We start from the raw sequence: 15,194 nt of genomic DNA, 5'->3' as shown, positions 1-15,194 counted from the left end.
CCAATATTCCCTTAAACAATCTGGTTAAAAACTCCACTGCCATCTTCCACAGGTATGTCATTTGGACCAACGGCCTTTCCATTTTTAATCCTCTTCAGAGCTGCCCTTTACTTCCTCCTTGCTAATTGTGTATCTAGTCTCCCTACTGGAATGTGTAATATTAACATGTGTTAATCCGCCTATCAGGCAATAGCACTTTAAAGGAAAAAGTCCTAAGAATAGGGTAAAGTGGGCTTTTCAAAAATCGTTAAGGCACTTATTGGTTTAAGCTATTAAGTGCAGGGTGCACTTTCCCGGCCATTTTAACTTTGTCTTTGGCAGGTTAACGCAGCGGGACGCCGGCGACGGGTCGGGTGCGCCTCTAGGTCAGCCCTGCTGGAGGATGCTACATGTACCCCGTCATAAAGGCGAGCGTCCCTATAGAACTGCCGTTGGCAAAGAGTGTTGCATGCATGCATTAGTATGAGGAGGGAATTCCCTAAGAAAAGAACTACTTACTTTGTAGTGCGTATCAACTCTTCCGAGAGAGCGCGTTGGGATGCGCTCCAGTTTGCGCACGCGAGGCCGCTAGCCCTATTTATTACAAGCCTTGCAAATGCTGAGAGGAGCACCTGTGCCGAAAGCATCAGCATCTGCCGCAAATGGTTAAAGAGAGCAACGTGTCGCGAGATTGGGTGAAGACTTGTGCCCCGACTGCAAGAGGCACTTGGTTGTTGGTAGAGCTCTTTCAATAGTTTTACCAAACAGCGGCTTGTTCCTTATTTTTTGTAAATGCCTTGTAAATATATTATATTGGGTGGTCCAGATCTAATTATGAAATTTTCATTACGCAATAACTTATTAAGTTTATTACACAGAAAACCATCGAGAAGTGTACGAACTGACGACATGAAGAATCATCCCCGCATAAATCAAAGTCATCCAGACGATCTGGATCCGCATAATTAGATCTGGACCACCCTGTAGATATTTCCTAGTTTAGCTTTATTTTGGTGGAGGTATTTATATAGATTTTGGGTTTTGGTGCACTTTGTTTTTATTCTTGTATGTACACTTTTTTTCTTGTAAATATTTTTGGCATTCTTTGGAAATTATGTGTAGTTTCTTCCTGAACTCCTTTTTCTTCATTTAGGAAGATTGTGTATTGTCACACACGTGACCATAGGAGGAAGCTAAAGGCTTGAGTAAGGGCAGTTCCGAGACATACCGGGATTGTGGCGGAGTGCACTGACTCTTTTTCTCCCTTGCCTGCAGACCATTAATGGGAGATTCCACCTGGACCTCTTAACGTCACTTCCAGGACCGAGCCTATGGAAAGAGACCTTGACAGCTCCGGCCCCTGGGATTTCACATCCGGGCTCGAACCAATGGCTGAAGACCTTCATGAGCCTGACCCCTTTGACTTCACTTCTTGTCTTCCCCTTTAAAAGCCTCCATCTTTTCCCTCATTTCTGTTCTGGACTCGGTTTTGTGCACATCAGTGCTGTATCTATTTGAGCAACTTTCCAGCCAGGAAACCAGTTATACGGGAGGCTGCCCCAAACCTTTGTATGACTCTGTGTCGAGTTTGTGACAGTATATACATTTTTGTCTGTATTTTTCATTTTTGGGGACTGGAAATTTCACTGTATACAGTGCATCCGGAAAGTATTCACAGTGCATCACTTTTTCCACATTTTGTTATGTTACAGCCTTATTCCAAAATGGATTAAATTCATTTTTTTCCTCAGAATTCTACACACAACACCCCATAATGACAACATGAAAAAAGTTTACTTGAGATTTTTGCAAATTTATTAAAAATAAAAAAAAAAAAGAAATCACATGTACATAAGTATTCACAGCCTTTGCCATAAGCTCCAAACTGAGCTCAGGTGCATCCTGTTTCCCCTGATCATCCTTGAGATGTTTCTGCAGCTTAATTGGAGTCCACCTGTGGTAAATTGAGTTGATTGGACATGATTTGGAAAGGCACACACCTGTCTATATAAGGTCCCACAGTTGACAGTTCATGTCAGAGCACAAACCAAGCATGAAGTCAAAGGAATTGTCTGTAGACCTCCGAGACAGGATTGTCTCAAGGCACAAATCTGGGGAAGGTGACAGAAAAATTTCTGCTGCTTTGAAGGTCCCAATGAGCACAGTTGCCTCCATCATCTGTAAGTAGAAGAAGTTCGAAACCACCAGGACTCTTTCTAGAGCTGGCCGGCCATCTAAACTGAGCGATTGGGGGAGAAGGGCCTTAGTCAGGGAGATGACCAAGAACCCGATGGTCACTCTGTCAGAGCTCAAGAGGTCTTCTGTGGATAGCGGAGAACCTTCCAGAAGGACAATCATCTCTGCAGCAATCCACCAATCAGGCCAGGAAACCACTCCTTAGTAAAAGGCACATGGCAGCCCGTCTGAAGTTTGCCAAAAGGCACCTGAAGGACTCTCAGACCATGAGAAACAAAATTCTCTGGTCTGATGAGACAAAGATTAAACTCTTTGGTGTGAATGCCAGGCGTAACGTTTGGAAGAAACCAGGCACCGCTCATCACCAGGCCAATACCATCCCCACAGTGAAGCATGCTGGTGGCAGCATCATGCTGTGGGGATGTTTTTCAGCGGCTGGAACTGGGAGACTGGTCAGGATAAAGGGAACGATCCTGGACATCCTGGATGAAAACCTGCTCCAGAGCGCTCTTGACCTCAGACTGGGGCGACGGTTCATCTTTCAGGAGGACAACGACCCTTAGCACACGGCCAAGATATCAAAGGAGTGGCTTCAGGACTACTCTGTGAATGTCCTTGAGTGGCCCAGACTTGAATCTGATTGAACATCTCTGGAAAGATCTTAAAATGGCTGTGCACCAACGCTTCCCATCCAACCTGATGGAGCTTGAGAGGTGCTGCAAAGAGGAATGGGCGAAACTGGCCAAGGATAGGTGTGCCAAGCTTGTGGCATCATATTCAAAAAGACTTGTGGTTGTAATTGCTGCCAAAGGTGCATCGACAAAGTATTGAGCAAAGGCTGTGAATACTTATGTACATATGATTTCATGTGTTTTGTACATGTGTTTTTTTATTTTTAATAAATTTGCAAAATCCTCAAGTAAACTTTTTTCACGTTGTCATTATGGGGTGTTGTGTGTAGAATTCTGAGGAAAAAAATGAATTTAATCCATTTTGGAATAAGGCTGTAACATAACAAAATGTGGAAAAAGTGACGCGCTGTGAATACTTTCCGGATGCACTGTATATTGCTCGCTATTTTTGTTTGGGACATTATTTTTGTTGATTTGTTGTACTAGGAAATAAACCCATTCTTGTTTGGAAATACCACCTTTTTGTGTCTGTGTCTCCATGTCTGACTTCTCACAGATCTGATCCCAGTTGGCTCTGCACTACAAGACGCCCACTGTGTTTTCTGGTGCTAACCTTGCCACTACACAGGGTGTCACATAACACTTTTGAAATAGTTCAACTTTTCTTATTAGTGTAGTGCATAAACAGCAGGGTACAACAACATTCTCAAACCTACTAAATGTAATTGAGGTTCGCAGGAGGCTGGAGCCATTCCTGGCACCTCTGGCTGTAGCACATACAAAAACACATGTGGAGGGCAATTTAGAGCCGCCATTTTGTGTAACAAGCACACCGAGGGAAGGTTAATGGAAGACCCAGGCAGTTTTAGGGAAATAGTGCCAACTCCACACACACAAGGACACTGGATCTGAGAAGTGTCAGCGATGCCCACTATGCTCATAAATGCCACCACTTAATGTGACACTAATACTTGTAGGAACAAACTGTAGCAATAACATCTCTTAGTAGTCACCCTGATTCCCTTTTAAATAACACTAAGACATATTAGTACAATTTACAGGATGACCTATCAGTGCAGCGCATGCTCCCAACCTTTGTCTCAATTTCATGTTAACAAAATATTTAATACACTTATTTAATTTGATGTTTAAAATCAATTCATTAAAACAGTCATGAGAGAAGGTGCCATTTCAAAGGACATCCAAAATGGAGTTGTGCTTTCCAAAGTCTAAATTACACTGGGATAGAGCATTTTATTCATGTAGTAAAATAACACTTGATTTGGTGTAAAGTGTGAAAAACCAAAAAGTTAACAAAAAGACTTAACCCCAGGCAATGTTCTGTGAAGATCAGCAGGATACTTAGCCTTTCAGGAAGTTTGCCACAATGGATTTCTCTTTGATTCCTGTAATCTATGGAGATTTCTTAATTATTTATTTTACCCTTCATATTATTACAGAGCAGTTGTTCGCAACCTCAAGGGCTTCATGGGAAAATGGATGGGGTTGGACTAATGATTTCAAAACTGATGCTTAAATTCTTTTCTCTTCTGTAATTGAGCTTTATTTTTGAAATGTCAATGAGGAACATCACATCTTGTTTCAGCTGAAATGGCACGTTCACACTGAAGTAAAACTCATCAGGATGTTCTCTTTCTGCTGGCAGTTGCAACGAAAGACGCATGCGTGCACATCCACGTGAACACTGGGTGTAGTTCAGTAATCTCTACCCAGAAAGCAAGACGACCACCAGCACCACTGCATGTGAAATGCAGCATCCCCAACTTACAGAGCCATTAGCACAAGACAACATGCAGACAGTGAACATCTGAACAATTCTGAAACCCATTGCACGACCAACCTACCTGGAAGGTGGCCTCTCACTGAATTGCTTCCTAAGATTTCTTCCATTGTTCCTGCATGCAAGCTTTCTGGAGTTGGAGTTGATGAAAGAGTGACAGAGATCGCCTGCATCACTCAGGATGCTTATTGTTACCGAGTGTAAAAAAATCACAGCACGTTATGTAATAAAAATCACAGTGAAGAAAGTGACAGACATATGGGGTCTTCTGTTATACTAGATTCTTGGCTCTTTGAATCTTGCTGTATACACTATAATAACCATTGACCACTCAGCCATTCTTGGATATTAACATCCCTACGTTTGACAATATAAAGACATAAGACAGTAAACCTATCCATTTCTTGCGGTCCGGTAGAAGACCCTTCATGGACTGGTGTCTGGAAACCCCGTTGGTGGGGTCTTGTGTCTTAAAACTCCACCTGTGGCTGCACACCACATTTTACAACTGTCAAGTTGCCATTTTGGTACAATACCTGGCGAAAAACATATGTGTGGAAAATGAATTAAAAAGTCCGTCACACAGTATAATAAAAATAATGCGCCTTTTTCAATTGCTCTTTGGTGCCTTTGTGTTCAGACCCACCTTATTTCAAGCAAATGCAGCAAAGGACAGAAGGCGTGGAAAGTTCTTTTTAACATTAAAAGTAATGCAGTAACGCAAACTTTTTTTTTTTTTTTTTACATAAAGCTGGTATTTTTACTTCAATTAAAATAAGCACTGCATTATGTTACTTGTTACTTTAAAAACTGATCTGATTACGTAACGCACATTACTTTTAACGCGTTTCCCCCGACACTGCCAGGGCATTAGCAGAACAGAGCGCTCAGTGTACGATTGTTAGAACAAAAGCAGACATTTAGTGTACAGGCAGCAAGTCTTGCAGTGGATTTGAATGTCAGTGGACAGTATGCTCAGTGAAAATGACAGAGCACTCCTTAAATATGGGGATATTCATTCTATTGCTTAGAAAAATCTATTATTTCAAATACAGTTTAGTAATATGGCATTGAGTTCCAGTTTTATAAAACTTTGGCAACACAAATATTAAACTATTCAAAACATCATCATGAATGAAGGTAAAAAACAAAAGACAAGATCTTCACAAATCAGGTGATGGGAATAAACAATATACCACATAACACTATTAAGACAATAATCAAGCTAATATTAAAGTGTATATTGTTTCCTAGGAAAAATGGAAGGAAGATGGACAAAATGAATCCTAGAGTAGGAGAATTGAAATGTCTGACTGCATGGTAGAGTCACCTAGCTCCCAAAAAAGAAAGTATGCTGCACTTTATATCTATGCCAAGTTATTTAGAATGGCTGCCAAAGGAAAGCTTCAAGCCTACCATGAAATGTAGCAGTGTGTTTGATCCAGTAGGCACGTTAACTGCCACTAGACATGGAGATCATGATGACTGTAAACATCAAAGACATTACAAACTCTGTTAGAATGGTAGAGATTTAACATGGCAATGTCTCCTGTCATCAGCACTGATCCTCTTTTCTTTGTATGTTATGTATATTTTTTAATGACTTAAACACAATGGCTCTGATCATTTAGCTTTGCCTTAGTTAATGATTAGGGATAATGAAGACTTCCATGTGCTTTAAACTAAATGGGAATCTGAATGCCTGACCCAGCCTGGCCCTGGATTTTAACAGATTAAGTCCATACTGTGAACACTGGGTGAAAAAAATGCACCATGATGTGAACATACAGATGTTTCGTTGGGTTCCCAGGCATCAGTGGATCCCACAAGACTCATGCCGAGTACGCAGTTGTTGCTGCTGCTCACTGTTGTTACTTAGTGATGAATGCTTACTCGATATAATGCCTTACCGGACAAATTGTTTTGGTAATTAATATAATAATTTTGGAACTTGATCTTCCTAATAACATGACAATCTTCACTGTCAAGACCAGCCGGCTTCATCTGGACTACTTGTTTAAGACAAGTGTCACATACAAGCATGTGTGCCGCTGTGTCCAGTGGCAGTGAGGCCAGTACTGAAGGACTGCTGAATAGCAAATTTGAAATATTAAACAACTTCTGTGTGTATTATAAAAGATATTATATTGTAGACAGATGGAACTTTTTTTGGTATGGAACTTGTTAGAAAAAAAATTGCAAAACTCACCTGCATGATTGTAAAATAGATGCCAGAAAAACACACCTGATCAGCTTAGCAGGATGCCACTTGTTGGAGTGATTGACCGTAGTTGTAGACAAATTATAAATAGCTTAATATTTGCAAACTGCACCCTAGTCCTCTGCTACTGAGGTATATTTGCCCCCCTCCCATACATGCATTAAGTTAATTGGCGATTCTAAATTGAAACTGTTTAGGTGGATGTGTGCAGTGGCGCTCTATCCCTGTTTGCTTCCTGCCTTGTGCTGAGGGGTTGCAGGGTGGGCTTTAGCCCTTAGGTCCTTAAATTGGATTAAGAAGTTTTGAGAATGTATGCATGGTTTTAAAAAAAAATAATGCAAATGAAATCAATAAAAAAATCAAATGAGATTCAAATATAAAATTATTTTTTTATTAAAATTGTACAAACATTTTCTTCAGTTATAAAAACTGCTAAGTGGATCTGACAGCATAAAGCACACTGTGTGATATGCACTGTGCTACAGAGCCTCCCATCCAATCTAAGGCTTAAACCATTGTATCCCTGCTGTAAAAGTCATCATTATTGGCCAGTAAAGCCTCTTCATGTCAGTTCTACATCTACATTACATATATTTACAAGTATAAAAATGATTATTTGCAATTGTATTCATAAAAAAAAAAAAAAAAAAAGTACTATCTATAATACCTTTAAAAACTGCCAAAATATCTGCTGGAAACAAATACAAAAGATTTCAAAACAAGAAATTCTACTCATTTTACACTACGTCTCATACATTAATAATACCTTACAATGGAGTCTGGCAGTGATTCTGCTCTCTCTTGTAACATTAACACAAATAAGGCACGTACCTTATAAACATTTTGATAACAACATGATTGACAAACATACCGGACTGTTCCCAGACTTGGCCTGCTACTATTTATGGTAGCATAAACAAAAAAGTACCTTAATATGGTATGCAAATACTGAAGTTACATATTTTTTTTTGAAAGAGAGACGATAACATTTTTATTAATACTCTGAAAATGCACCATATCTTTGAATGATTGCTTCTACCACATATAGTATTTAATAATGACATGTCTTTGATACCACATAAAGTGATAATAAGGAGCTGTTCTAGTCTGTAGTTTATTATGAACAAAACTGCAATCCTTCTGTCAGAAACCTAACACACATTTATGGCAGTATGATGTGCAACAACATGTATATAGACCCCAGTAATGATATATGCTTAGCTCTTCCCTTAAATTGCGTACTAATTTGTCAACGAAGTGTCACACAATGTAAAAATAATCCCAGCAGCTTGAGAATGGGTACATTTTATTCACTCTGAACTTAACATCTGTTAACTGTCAAACAAAATCTACAAAGTGTATTGCGGCTGAAACACTTTGACCCTTCGAGCCCTTCATCTCCCTGATTTAAACAGCATCACTTTTTCAGTATTTGAGCGTCATTTGCTTTTGAATTATGAAAACTATACGTGGCGATGTATTAGAAATCATCTTGGCAGATACAGTCTTAAAAACATGAAATGTACAAATCATATTATTTACAATCAAAAGCACACACACACCTATACACACAGTGTAAAGACACATAGAACAAAAATAAAACTAATATGTGCATATTGGAGAAAATTTTAAAAATATTCCTACATGGAGGTTAAAAATACCATTCAAAGAAATACACTTAAAAAACAGCTGTATAATGTACATGTCTGCAAAAAAGACACTGTTTTTAAATGAAATGGAAAAAAAACAAAACAAAAAAAACAAAAAAAAAACACATCCTTTGGGTCCAGATCTGTGTAGTTTTATAAACCCGTGTTAGCCTTTAGTGCTCATGACTTATGTAGATGTAATGGTCTTCAGTCACAACATCACAAGATTAATCAGTTTACAAACTTGCAAAAAGACAGTGTTGACCTGAACATCACATGCACTGTATCTATAATTTACATAAAGAAACGGACAATACAAAGAATACTGTTGCAATAACAAAAAAATGGAAGACAAGTTCTTCCTTATTTAATAGCAATTAAAAAATACAAAAAATAAGAGCTTAAAAAGTTGTCATTCCAGAAATGGAATAAACATTAAAAATATCCTTTTCCAAGGATATGATGGATACAATACAAAATTATTATAAAAGATGTTTCTTTTTTTCTTTTCAAAAAGTCTTTTAATGTTAATGTATGTCAATCGTGAAACTCCTATTGCATGATGGCAAGGAATTTACTTTCTTCGGCTAAAGAAGTCAACAAAGAGTTCATATCACCAATTGCCATGTTGCTGTGGCTGGCAGGTAAGTTCTGGAAGGTCACTGGAGCTCGAGGAGTTGTAAGGCGTGATGAGTTTCTAGAGAGATTCTGAAAAATACTTGGGCTCAAAACCCCAGAAATTAAGCTAGAGTGGTCACCATCATCTAGGATGGCATCAAAGTCCAGCTGCACATTATCTAGGCTGTTGCTGTCAACAGTGCTAGTAACCTGATTAGCCCCTGGAGAAACAAGTTCAGAAGAGTTGTTGTTGCTTAAGTTCATGTTTATCTGTTGTAACATGCAATTGTTCTCCTGCTCAGGGAATGAGGATTGCTTTGCAGTTGCTGTACTATAATCCATACTTTGATCAAACATCTGTCCAGAATAGTTGTGCAACCCAGTACAGGGGTTTTGTTCAAAGTGGCCTTGCATTTCTGGCTTAACACCAGTAATCCTGAATGTTGAGTTTGCATTTCTCATTTGGTCCTGGTGTACCGAATTATTCCTTAATGGTTGCCTACTGGCAGCTGAGCTACAGGTCAGGTTAACAGGAGCTGGGAGAGAATAGGCTTGCAGCCCCTGTACTTGGGACAACTGTGAGCAGGGGTTGTGATGCCCCACTATTGTATTTCCCCTATTTATTTCATGGTATACTAAATCTTCATTAATCTGCTGTGCTGTAGTTTGAGGTTGCACATAACTGAGGTCACTAGGATGTTCTAGGTGTTGCATACCCCCAGCCATATTGGCAGCTGTCGCCCCTGTCAGTATGGATGCCTGCAAGTGGTTGTTACGGTTTTCGTTCATCATCAACGTGCTACCATTCCTGGTCTCCTGATCGCTACTATATGAAGTCTGTGTATACTGTTGTTGAATTTTACTCATTTGACTATTAAACATACCACCAATGCTATTTGTATTACTGAGAGAATGGTGGCTATTAAATGAGCCATTCTCAGGTGTTTGTTGAATTGTACATGCATTTTGATTACCTCTAGTAATGTCCTGTTGCTGTAAACCCATGTTGTTGAATAATCCTCTAGTAATGTTCTGTTGCTGTAAAACCATGTTGTTGAATAATCCAAAAGTTCGAATAGATTGTCCTGTCATTGCCTGTTGTTGATATTTCTGTTTGGGTGGTGACTTATCAGTACTCCCAGAACTAACCTCATTCCATTGAATTGGCAAGTCATCTTTGTCTGATTCACGTTCAAGACTTTGGTGTAATACTGCTGGATCCTGAAGTTGATCATATAGGTCCGAATTGTTGACAGAGCTGTTCTTGTTACCATCATGTCTATTATTGTTATTTAGACTGTCATATAGTCCTTGGTTTTGAGAGTTTAAGTACTGCACCACATCATCAGGAAAAATGTCCTCATCACTCAGGAGACCTTCAGTTTCCATTGCCATTGCCTCCAAGGCAATATTTTCGCTAATACTTGGCGGGCAAGGTGAATACACTGGGTAGCGCAGATTACCATCGGAGCGTGTATAATTCTGGAGACTGAGATTCCTCCTTTCTGTGAAGGGTGCCAGTGAATTATTGTTCATATTGCTGAGACTGTTAAATCGTTGTACCAAAGGCAGATTAACTTGATCAGATACTGTTCTAACTGGATCACTGGCCCTCCTTGTGCTGCTTCCTATTGCTCCCTGTGACAAAATGCTTCTTCTGCTAAAACCATTAGTACCGGTATCACTGCATCTTCTTGGAACATTGACAGGAGGCAAAGAGGAAAGTCCAGTCTCCTTGCAGTCACCCATGAGAGCCATTCTAGTCTTAAGGCTCATACGTTCCATGTTCGGTAACGGTGTGGGTGGAGGCCCACCTGTGGCGGCAGCATATTTGGCTTTGAGCCTATACTGCTGAGCAGGAGTGAGGTTTAGCAAGCTCTCACTATTACCTCCACACTGACTGGCCTCACTTGAGCGCCTTGAAGCATCTGTAGAAATAGGATCGTATGAATCTGTTACACTGAGGTTGTGGTGCCGTCCCTCGGCCTGCGAGGCCTGGCTAGACCTACGACTAGAGAAGCAGGGAGAGATTCCTGATGAGCGTCGGCTGCTCAGGTACGCTGAACTGATGGTACTGGTTGTGCTATCACGTCGATCATTTATCAGGTTCAATACTGTGATATCAGTACTGGAAAGCTCATTCCTACTGGGAAGGATTGTCATAGATCCACCTCCAACATTGTTTGAGCCAGATTGTGTGCCTGTAAGTAAAATATTAATATGATTACAACAGAAAATGGTATCACAATTTTACAAATTAAATTATATATGTCATATCTGATTAGTTTATAAGGAGATAAAAACAGGAGTTATATGTATTAGTTTTTTCTCAGCGCATTAATTATCATTAATACCACAATTATAGTAATATTTCCATGTAGTTTAAGTTCTACTAAAGCTGATTACTATCCACTGCAGTCCTTAGCAACTTAACCAAATTAATCCATTCAGTTATTCCTTGTGACCACTTTTAACGTTATTTCTAAATAGACTATTAAAAAAGCAGAAAGCAACTTGCATCTCTTACCAGTTCCTATGATGGGAGGCAAGGCTAGGCCTTTTGGAGGTGGAACAGGGTTTAGCCTTGGTAGGACTCCATTAATTTGTTTTAGCTTTTCCACTTTAACTTGCTCCATCCATCTCATCCCTGCCACATTCCTGCGGGCCTGCAGGCCGAGTGCTGTTGTTGCTGTGGACACTGTAGAATCCATAATGGGAGCCTCCTCAGTTGTGTTGAGGTCACCCATGCTGCCCCTCCTGTTCAGAGCAAGCTCGATTCCACTGCTGGACGTGTTGTTGAAGGGGGGCTGTTCACTGCTGCATGAAGACTGACTGCCAGGGCTTGGCTGAGACGCCTAATAAAAGACAAGAAAAGATATCATTAACTCATTCTGTGCTTGGTTTTTACTTGGGAAAATTGTCAATACCTAATATGACATCCAGCTATCACATAGCACAAAACTTAAAAAGAAATAAAAAAGTGGTCAAGAACAGCTAGGTTAACTTAAATGGGCTATATAATGAAAACCCATGGAAAAAAGAAAATGATAATTTATTATCATGAATAATTATAAAAAGCCATTGTATAAATGGTGTTTCATTTTTATTTATAATAACACATAACAAGAGTAAGACAAAACAAATAAGAATGAAATTAAAAATATGAAATCAAAACCTCAAATGGGCAAACTTTAAGCAGGCAAAGTCACAGAAAATGTATAGGAAAAACATATATACACATACATGTTCTCACCTGATTACCCACTGTCCTTAGGAAGATAGTAAAAGATAGGATAAAACATTGGATAGAAAAGACATTAGATTAATAAAAGTAAATGTCATGCGGGAAAATAGTTCAACATGCACTAAAATTACATTAAAGTGGCACAGACTGGTTCAACAATACTTCTAATTATTTTGAGAAAAATGTAACATTTGCATTGACACAACATCATAATTTACAAATGTACACATTTCAATAAGATCCCTCAGTTAACACATTTTACTGCATATCCTATTTTAAATATTAAAATATTCAGTTCAAATTAAAGTATACATTTATTAACTTTATTATGCATTGTTAATTCTCACATTGTGCTTACATTATAAATAAAACTAGCAGTAAAGTTGTTGAAGTAACATGCTTAAGCAGGACCAGGTGCAAGTCAAAAACAGGACCCAGCTAAACTCATCCAAACTTACTCACTAAGGGACAATTTAAAGTTGTGAGAAGGAATGTGCAAACTCCTCACAAACACTGATCAGGCCTTCTCGGTCCTTATATTTAAAATACAGTAGCTTACAGTTTCATGTTAATGTTGACTTTTGATATGTTTTAGTGCACAAAATGATACTTCTCAGTATTCTTCCGAATACATTTCCTTTTAAAACTCTTCTTTACAAGGAATCTCAATTTCCATCAAAAAAAAAAAAAGGGGGAAACAGCAAATATTATTCACAATGTGTGTTTGTTCAGGAGCTACAAGAAATACTGAAAAAGAAGCAGAAGACTAGCTACCATAATAGACTTTAGAAAGATAGTTTGGGTTTGTAGAAGAAGCTCTTATTAACAAAACAATCAAAACCAGAGATACAAATTTGGTGGAATCATTGTCACCATTTTTGCTTTAATCTCCTCAAACTCAACGTCCTTGCATCTCAAATGTTCTTAAAGTGCAGTTTCAGGAAGAGTTCTGGACAACTTGGATTACCGCTTTGTCAAGACAGGCTTAAGCAAAATTAATTTATTCTGCATTATAGAAACATAAAATGTCTAACAAACAGAGTCATCCAGATGATTCAGTAGTGTGTTTCAGATCCTAGCCTTAGATACATGATTTGCTATTAACTGCAAAATTCTACTTCAAGATACATTCATTTCAACAGTTCTGAAAGCCAGGATTACCTTGCTACATAGACTTATTTCTCTAAGAGTAAAGAGGTTCAATTCTATTAGATAAAAAAGATCCAGTATTTGGATACCAAAATAGTATGTGCCGTCACCTTAAAAATGGTCTGTATTATAATGTTACTAGGCTCACCCGCCTTTTAAGGCGACCGACTTTTAAGTTGACCACTTCTTAAGGCAATTCAATATGTAGATCAATTTGATATTTTATACAAACTCATTAATTTGGTTATATTGAATCTGAGCGGTATTACTTTAATACTCGTAGTTTCTGTTATTTTTGTGATGAAATTTAAACTTTTTTCTATATTGAGGTCGCCCTTTTGAACCCCCCTGATATTTCTACGCGGTGAGGCATTTGTACTCCATCAACATTAATTATTTCCAGAGACATAATTTTGTCTATTTTTCCAGCGCATCGCGCACAAAAGCAAGGGAATGTTGGGAGTATCAGAACTCTGCTCACATCATGTCGCTTCGTACCGCAAGCTGCAAGTAGTAAGTCTACGCTTTCCACTCACAGGACGGAACGACAATCCCGACCTCTTTTATATAGTAAGAAAGAAGAAGAAGATATCGCAGTCTGGAGTAGAAAATCATCTTTTACCTGGAAAAACGAAACTACAAATCCCATTGTGCATTGCAAAATGGACGGGGCGTGTGTGAAACTCCGCGCCTGCGTAGCACTCACAGGACGGAAGGACAATCCCGACCGCTTTTATATAGAAGGATATGTTGCAACGGTTCCTTACCACATGACTGAAAATGTACAATATGGCTTTGGCTGTGAAAATAAAGCTCAAAATGGCACCAAAACGATGTCACAAGGGAAACAAAAAAATAAAGTCAAAATTCTAAATTTATAGAAATTAATCAAAAATTATTTCAAACATTAAATAATTCAAATTCATAACAAGAATTGAACGTAGCTGCTTTTCTAAGCACAGATTCTATAACTGCTTTTTTGTAGTGTAATATCCTGAACAGCAAACAATACTCCATGAGTTCTCAGTAACAAACACAATATATCATACTTGAAATTAAGGCTGGACAAAGTATTTAGTGTTAAATAAAATGTGTACCTGTACAGAGTCCAGTGAAATTCTTACCCACCTAAGTGGTGATTCTAAATTGGCCAGATATGAGTGACTACTGCCCTGTTCAATGTTGCTTCCAGCATTCTACATAATGTTGCCCAGACAGACTTAACTGCCCACAATCTTGAATATAATTGAGTGTGTAAATGGAAAGGAAAGGTTAATAAATATACAGCAGGAATTCAATATTGAGATTACAAAGTATTTACTGTGGCATCAGGGCAGTTAAACCTATTCCCAAGCTGGTGTAAGACAATAATTTACTTTAGTAATATCTACAGGGTGTGCATCAGTTTCAAGATACACAGTACAATGGGATTAACTCATAGAATCATTTTAATACAATGCAGCTATGCATCTAAAGTACACTAAGCAAAGGCGGTATTAATTATCTCCCTACATACTTATCTGCCATTAAAACCATGCTAAATATGGACTCACCATATTTGCAAATAAATTCTTTTGCACAATGCTGTTATTATTGTAATCTTTTATAACACCAAACAAAGCCGTCCATTCCATACCTGCTTATACTAAGACGGAACGGGTGGAAACTGGAGTCCATCACAGCAAGCATTAGGTGCAAGGCAGGA

The 15,194-nt window shown here is 38.6% G+C and overlaps 1 protein-coding gene across 1 annotated transcript in view; it reads right to left on the bottom strand.

The window, feature by feature from the left end:
- Positions 1-7,193: 7,193 nt before the first annotated feature.
- gli3 (GLI family zinc finger 3) overlaps positions 7,194-15,194 on the bottom strand; it is a 309,890-nt gene continuing 301,889 nt past the window's right edge. The window contains exons 14-15 of the mRNA XM_039753392.1: positions 11,624-11,951; positions 7,194-11,297 (exon numbers count right to left, since the gene is read on the bottom strand). Of these exons, the coding sequence (XP_039609326.1) occupies positions 9,031-11,297; positions 11,624-11,951 (2,595 nt within the window). The 3' untranslated portion in view covers positions 7,194-9,030. The remainder of the gene's footprint in view (positions 11,298-11,623; positions 11,952-15,194) is intronic.

Source organism: Polypterus senegalus, chromosome 5 (genome assembly GCF_016835505.1).
Source record: "Polypterus senegalus isolate Bchr_013 chromosome 5, ASM1683550v1, whole genome shotgun sequence".
In the NCBI taxonomy this organism is placed as follows: Eukaryota; Metazoa; Chordata; class Cladistia; order Polypteriformes; family Polypteridae; genus Polypterus; species Polypterus senegalus.
The sequence above is the reverse complement of the archived record's forward strand: the minus strand, read 5'-3'. Positions and strand labels throughout refer to the sequence as shown.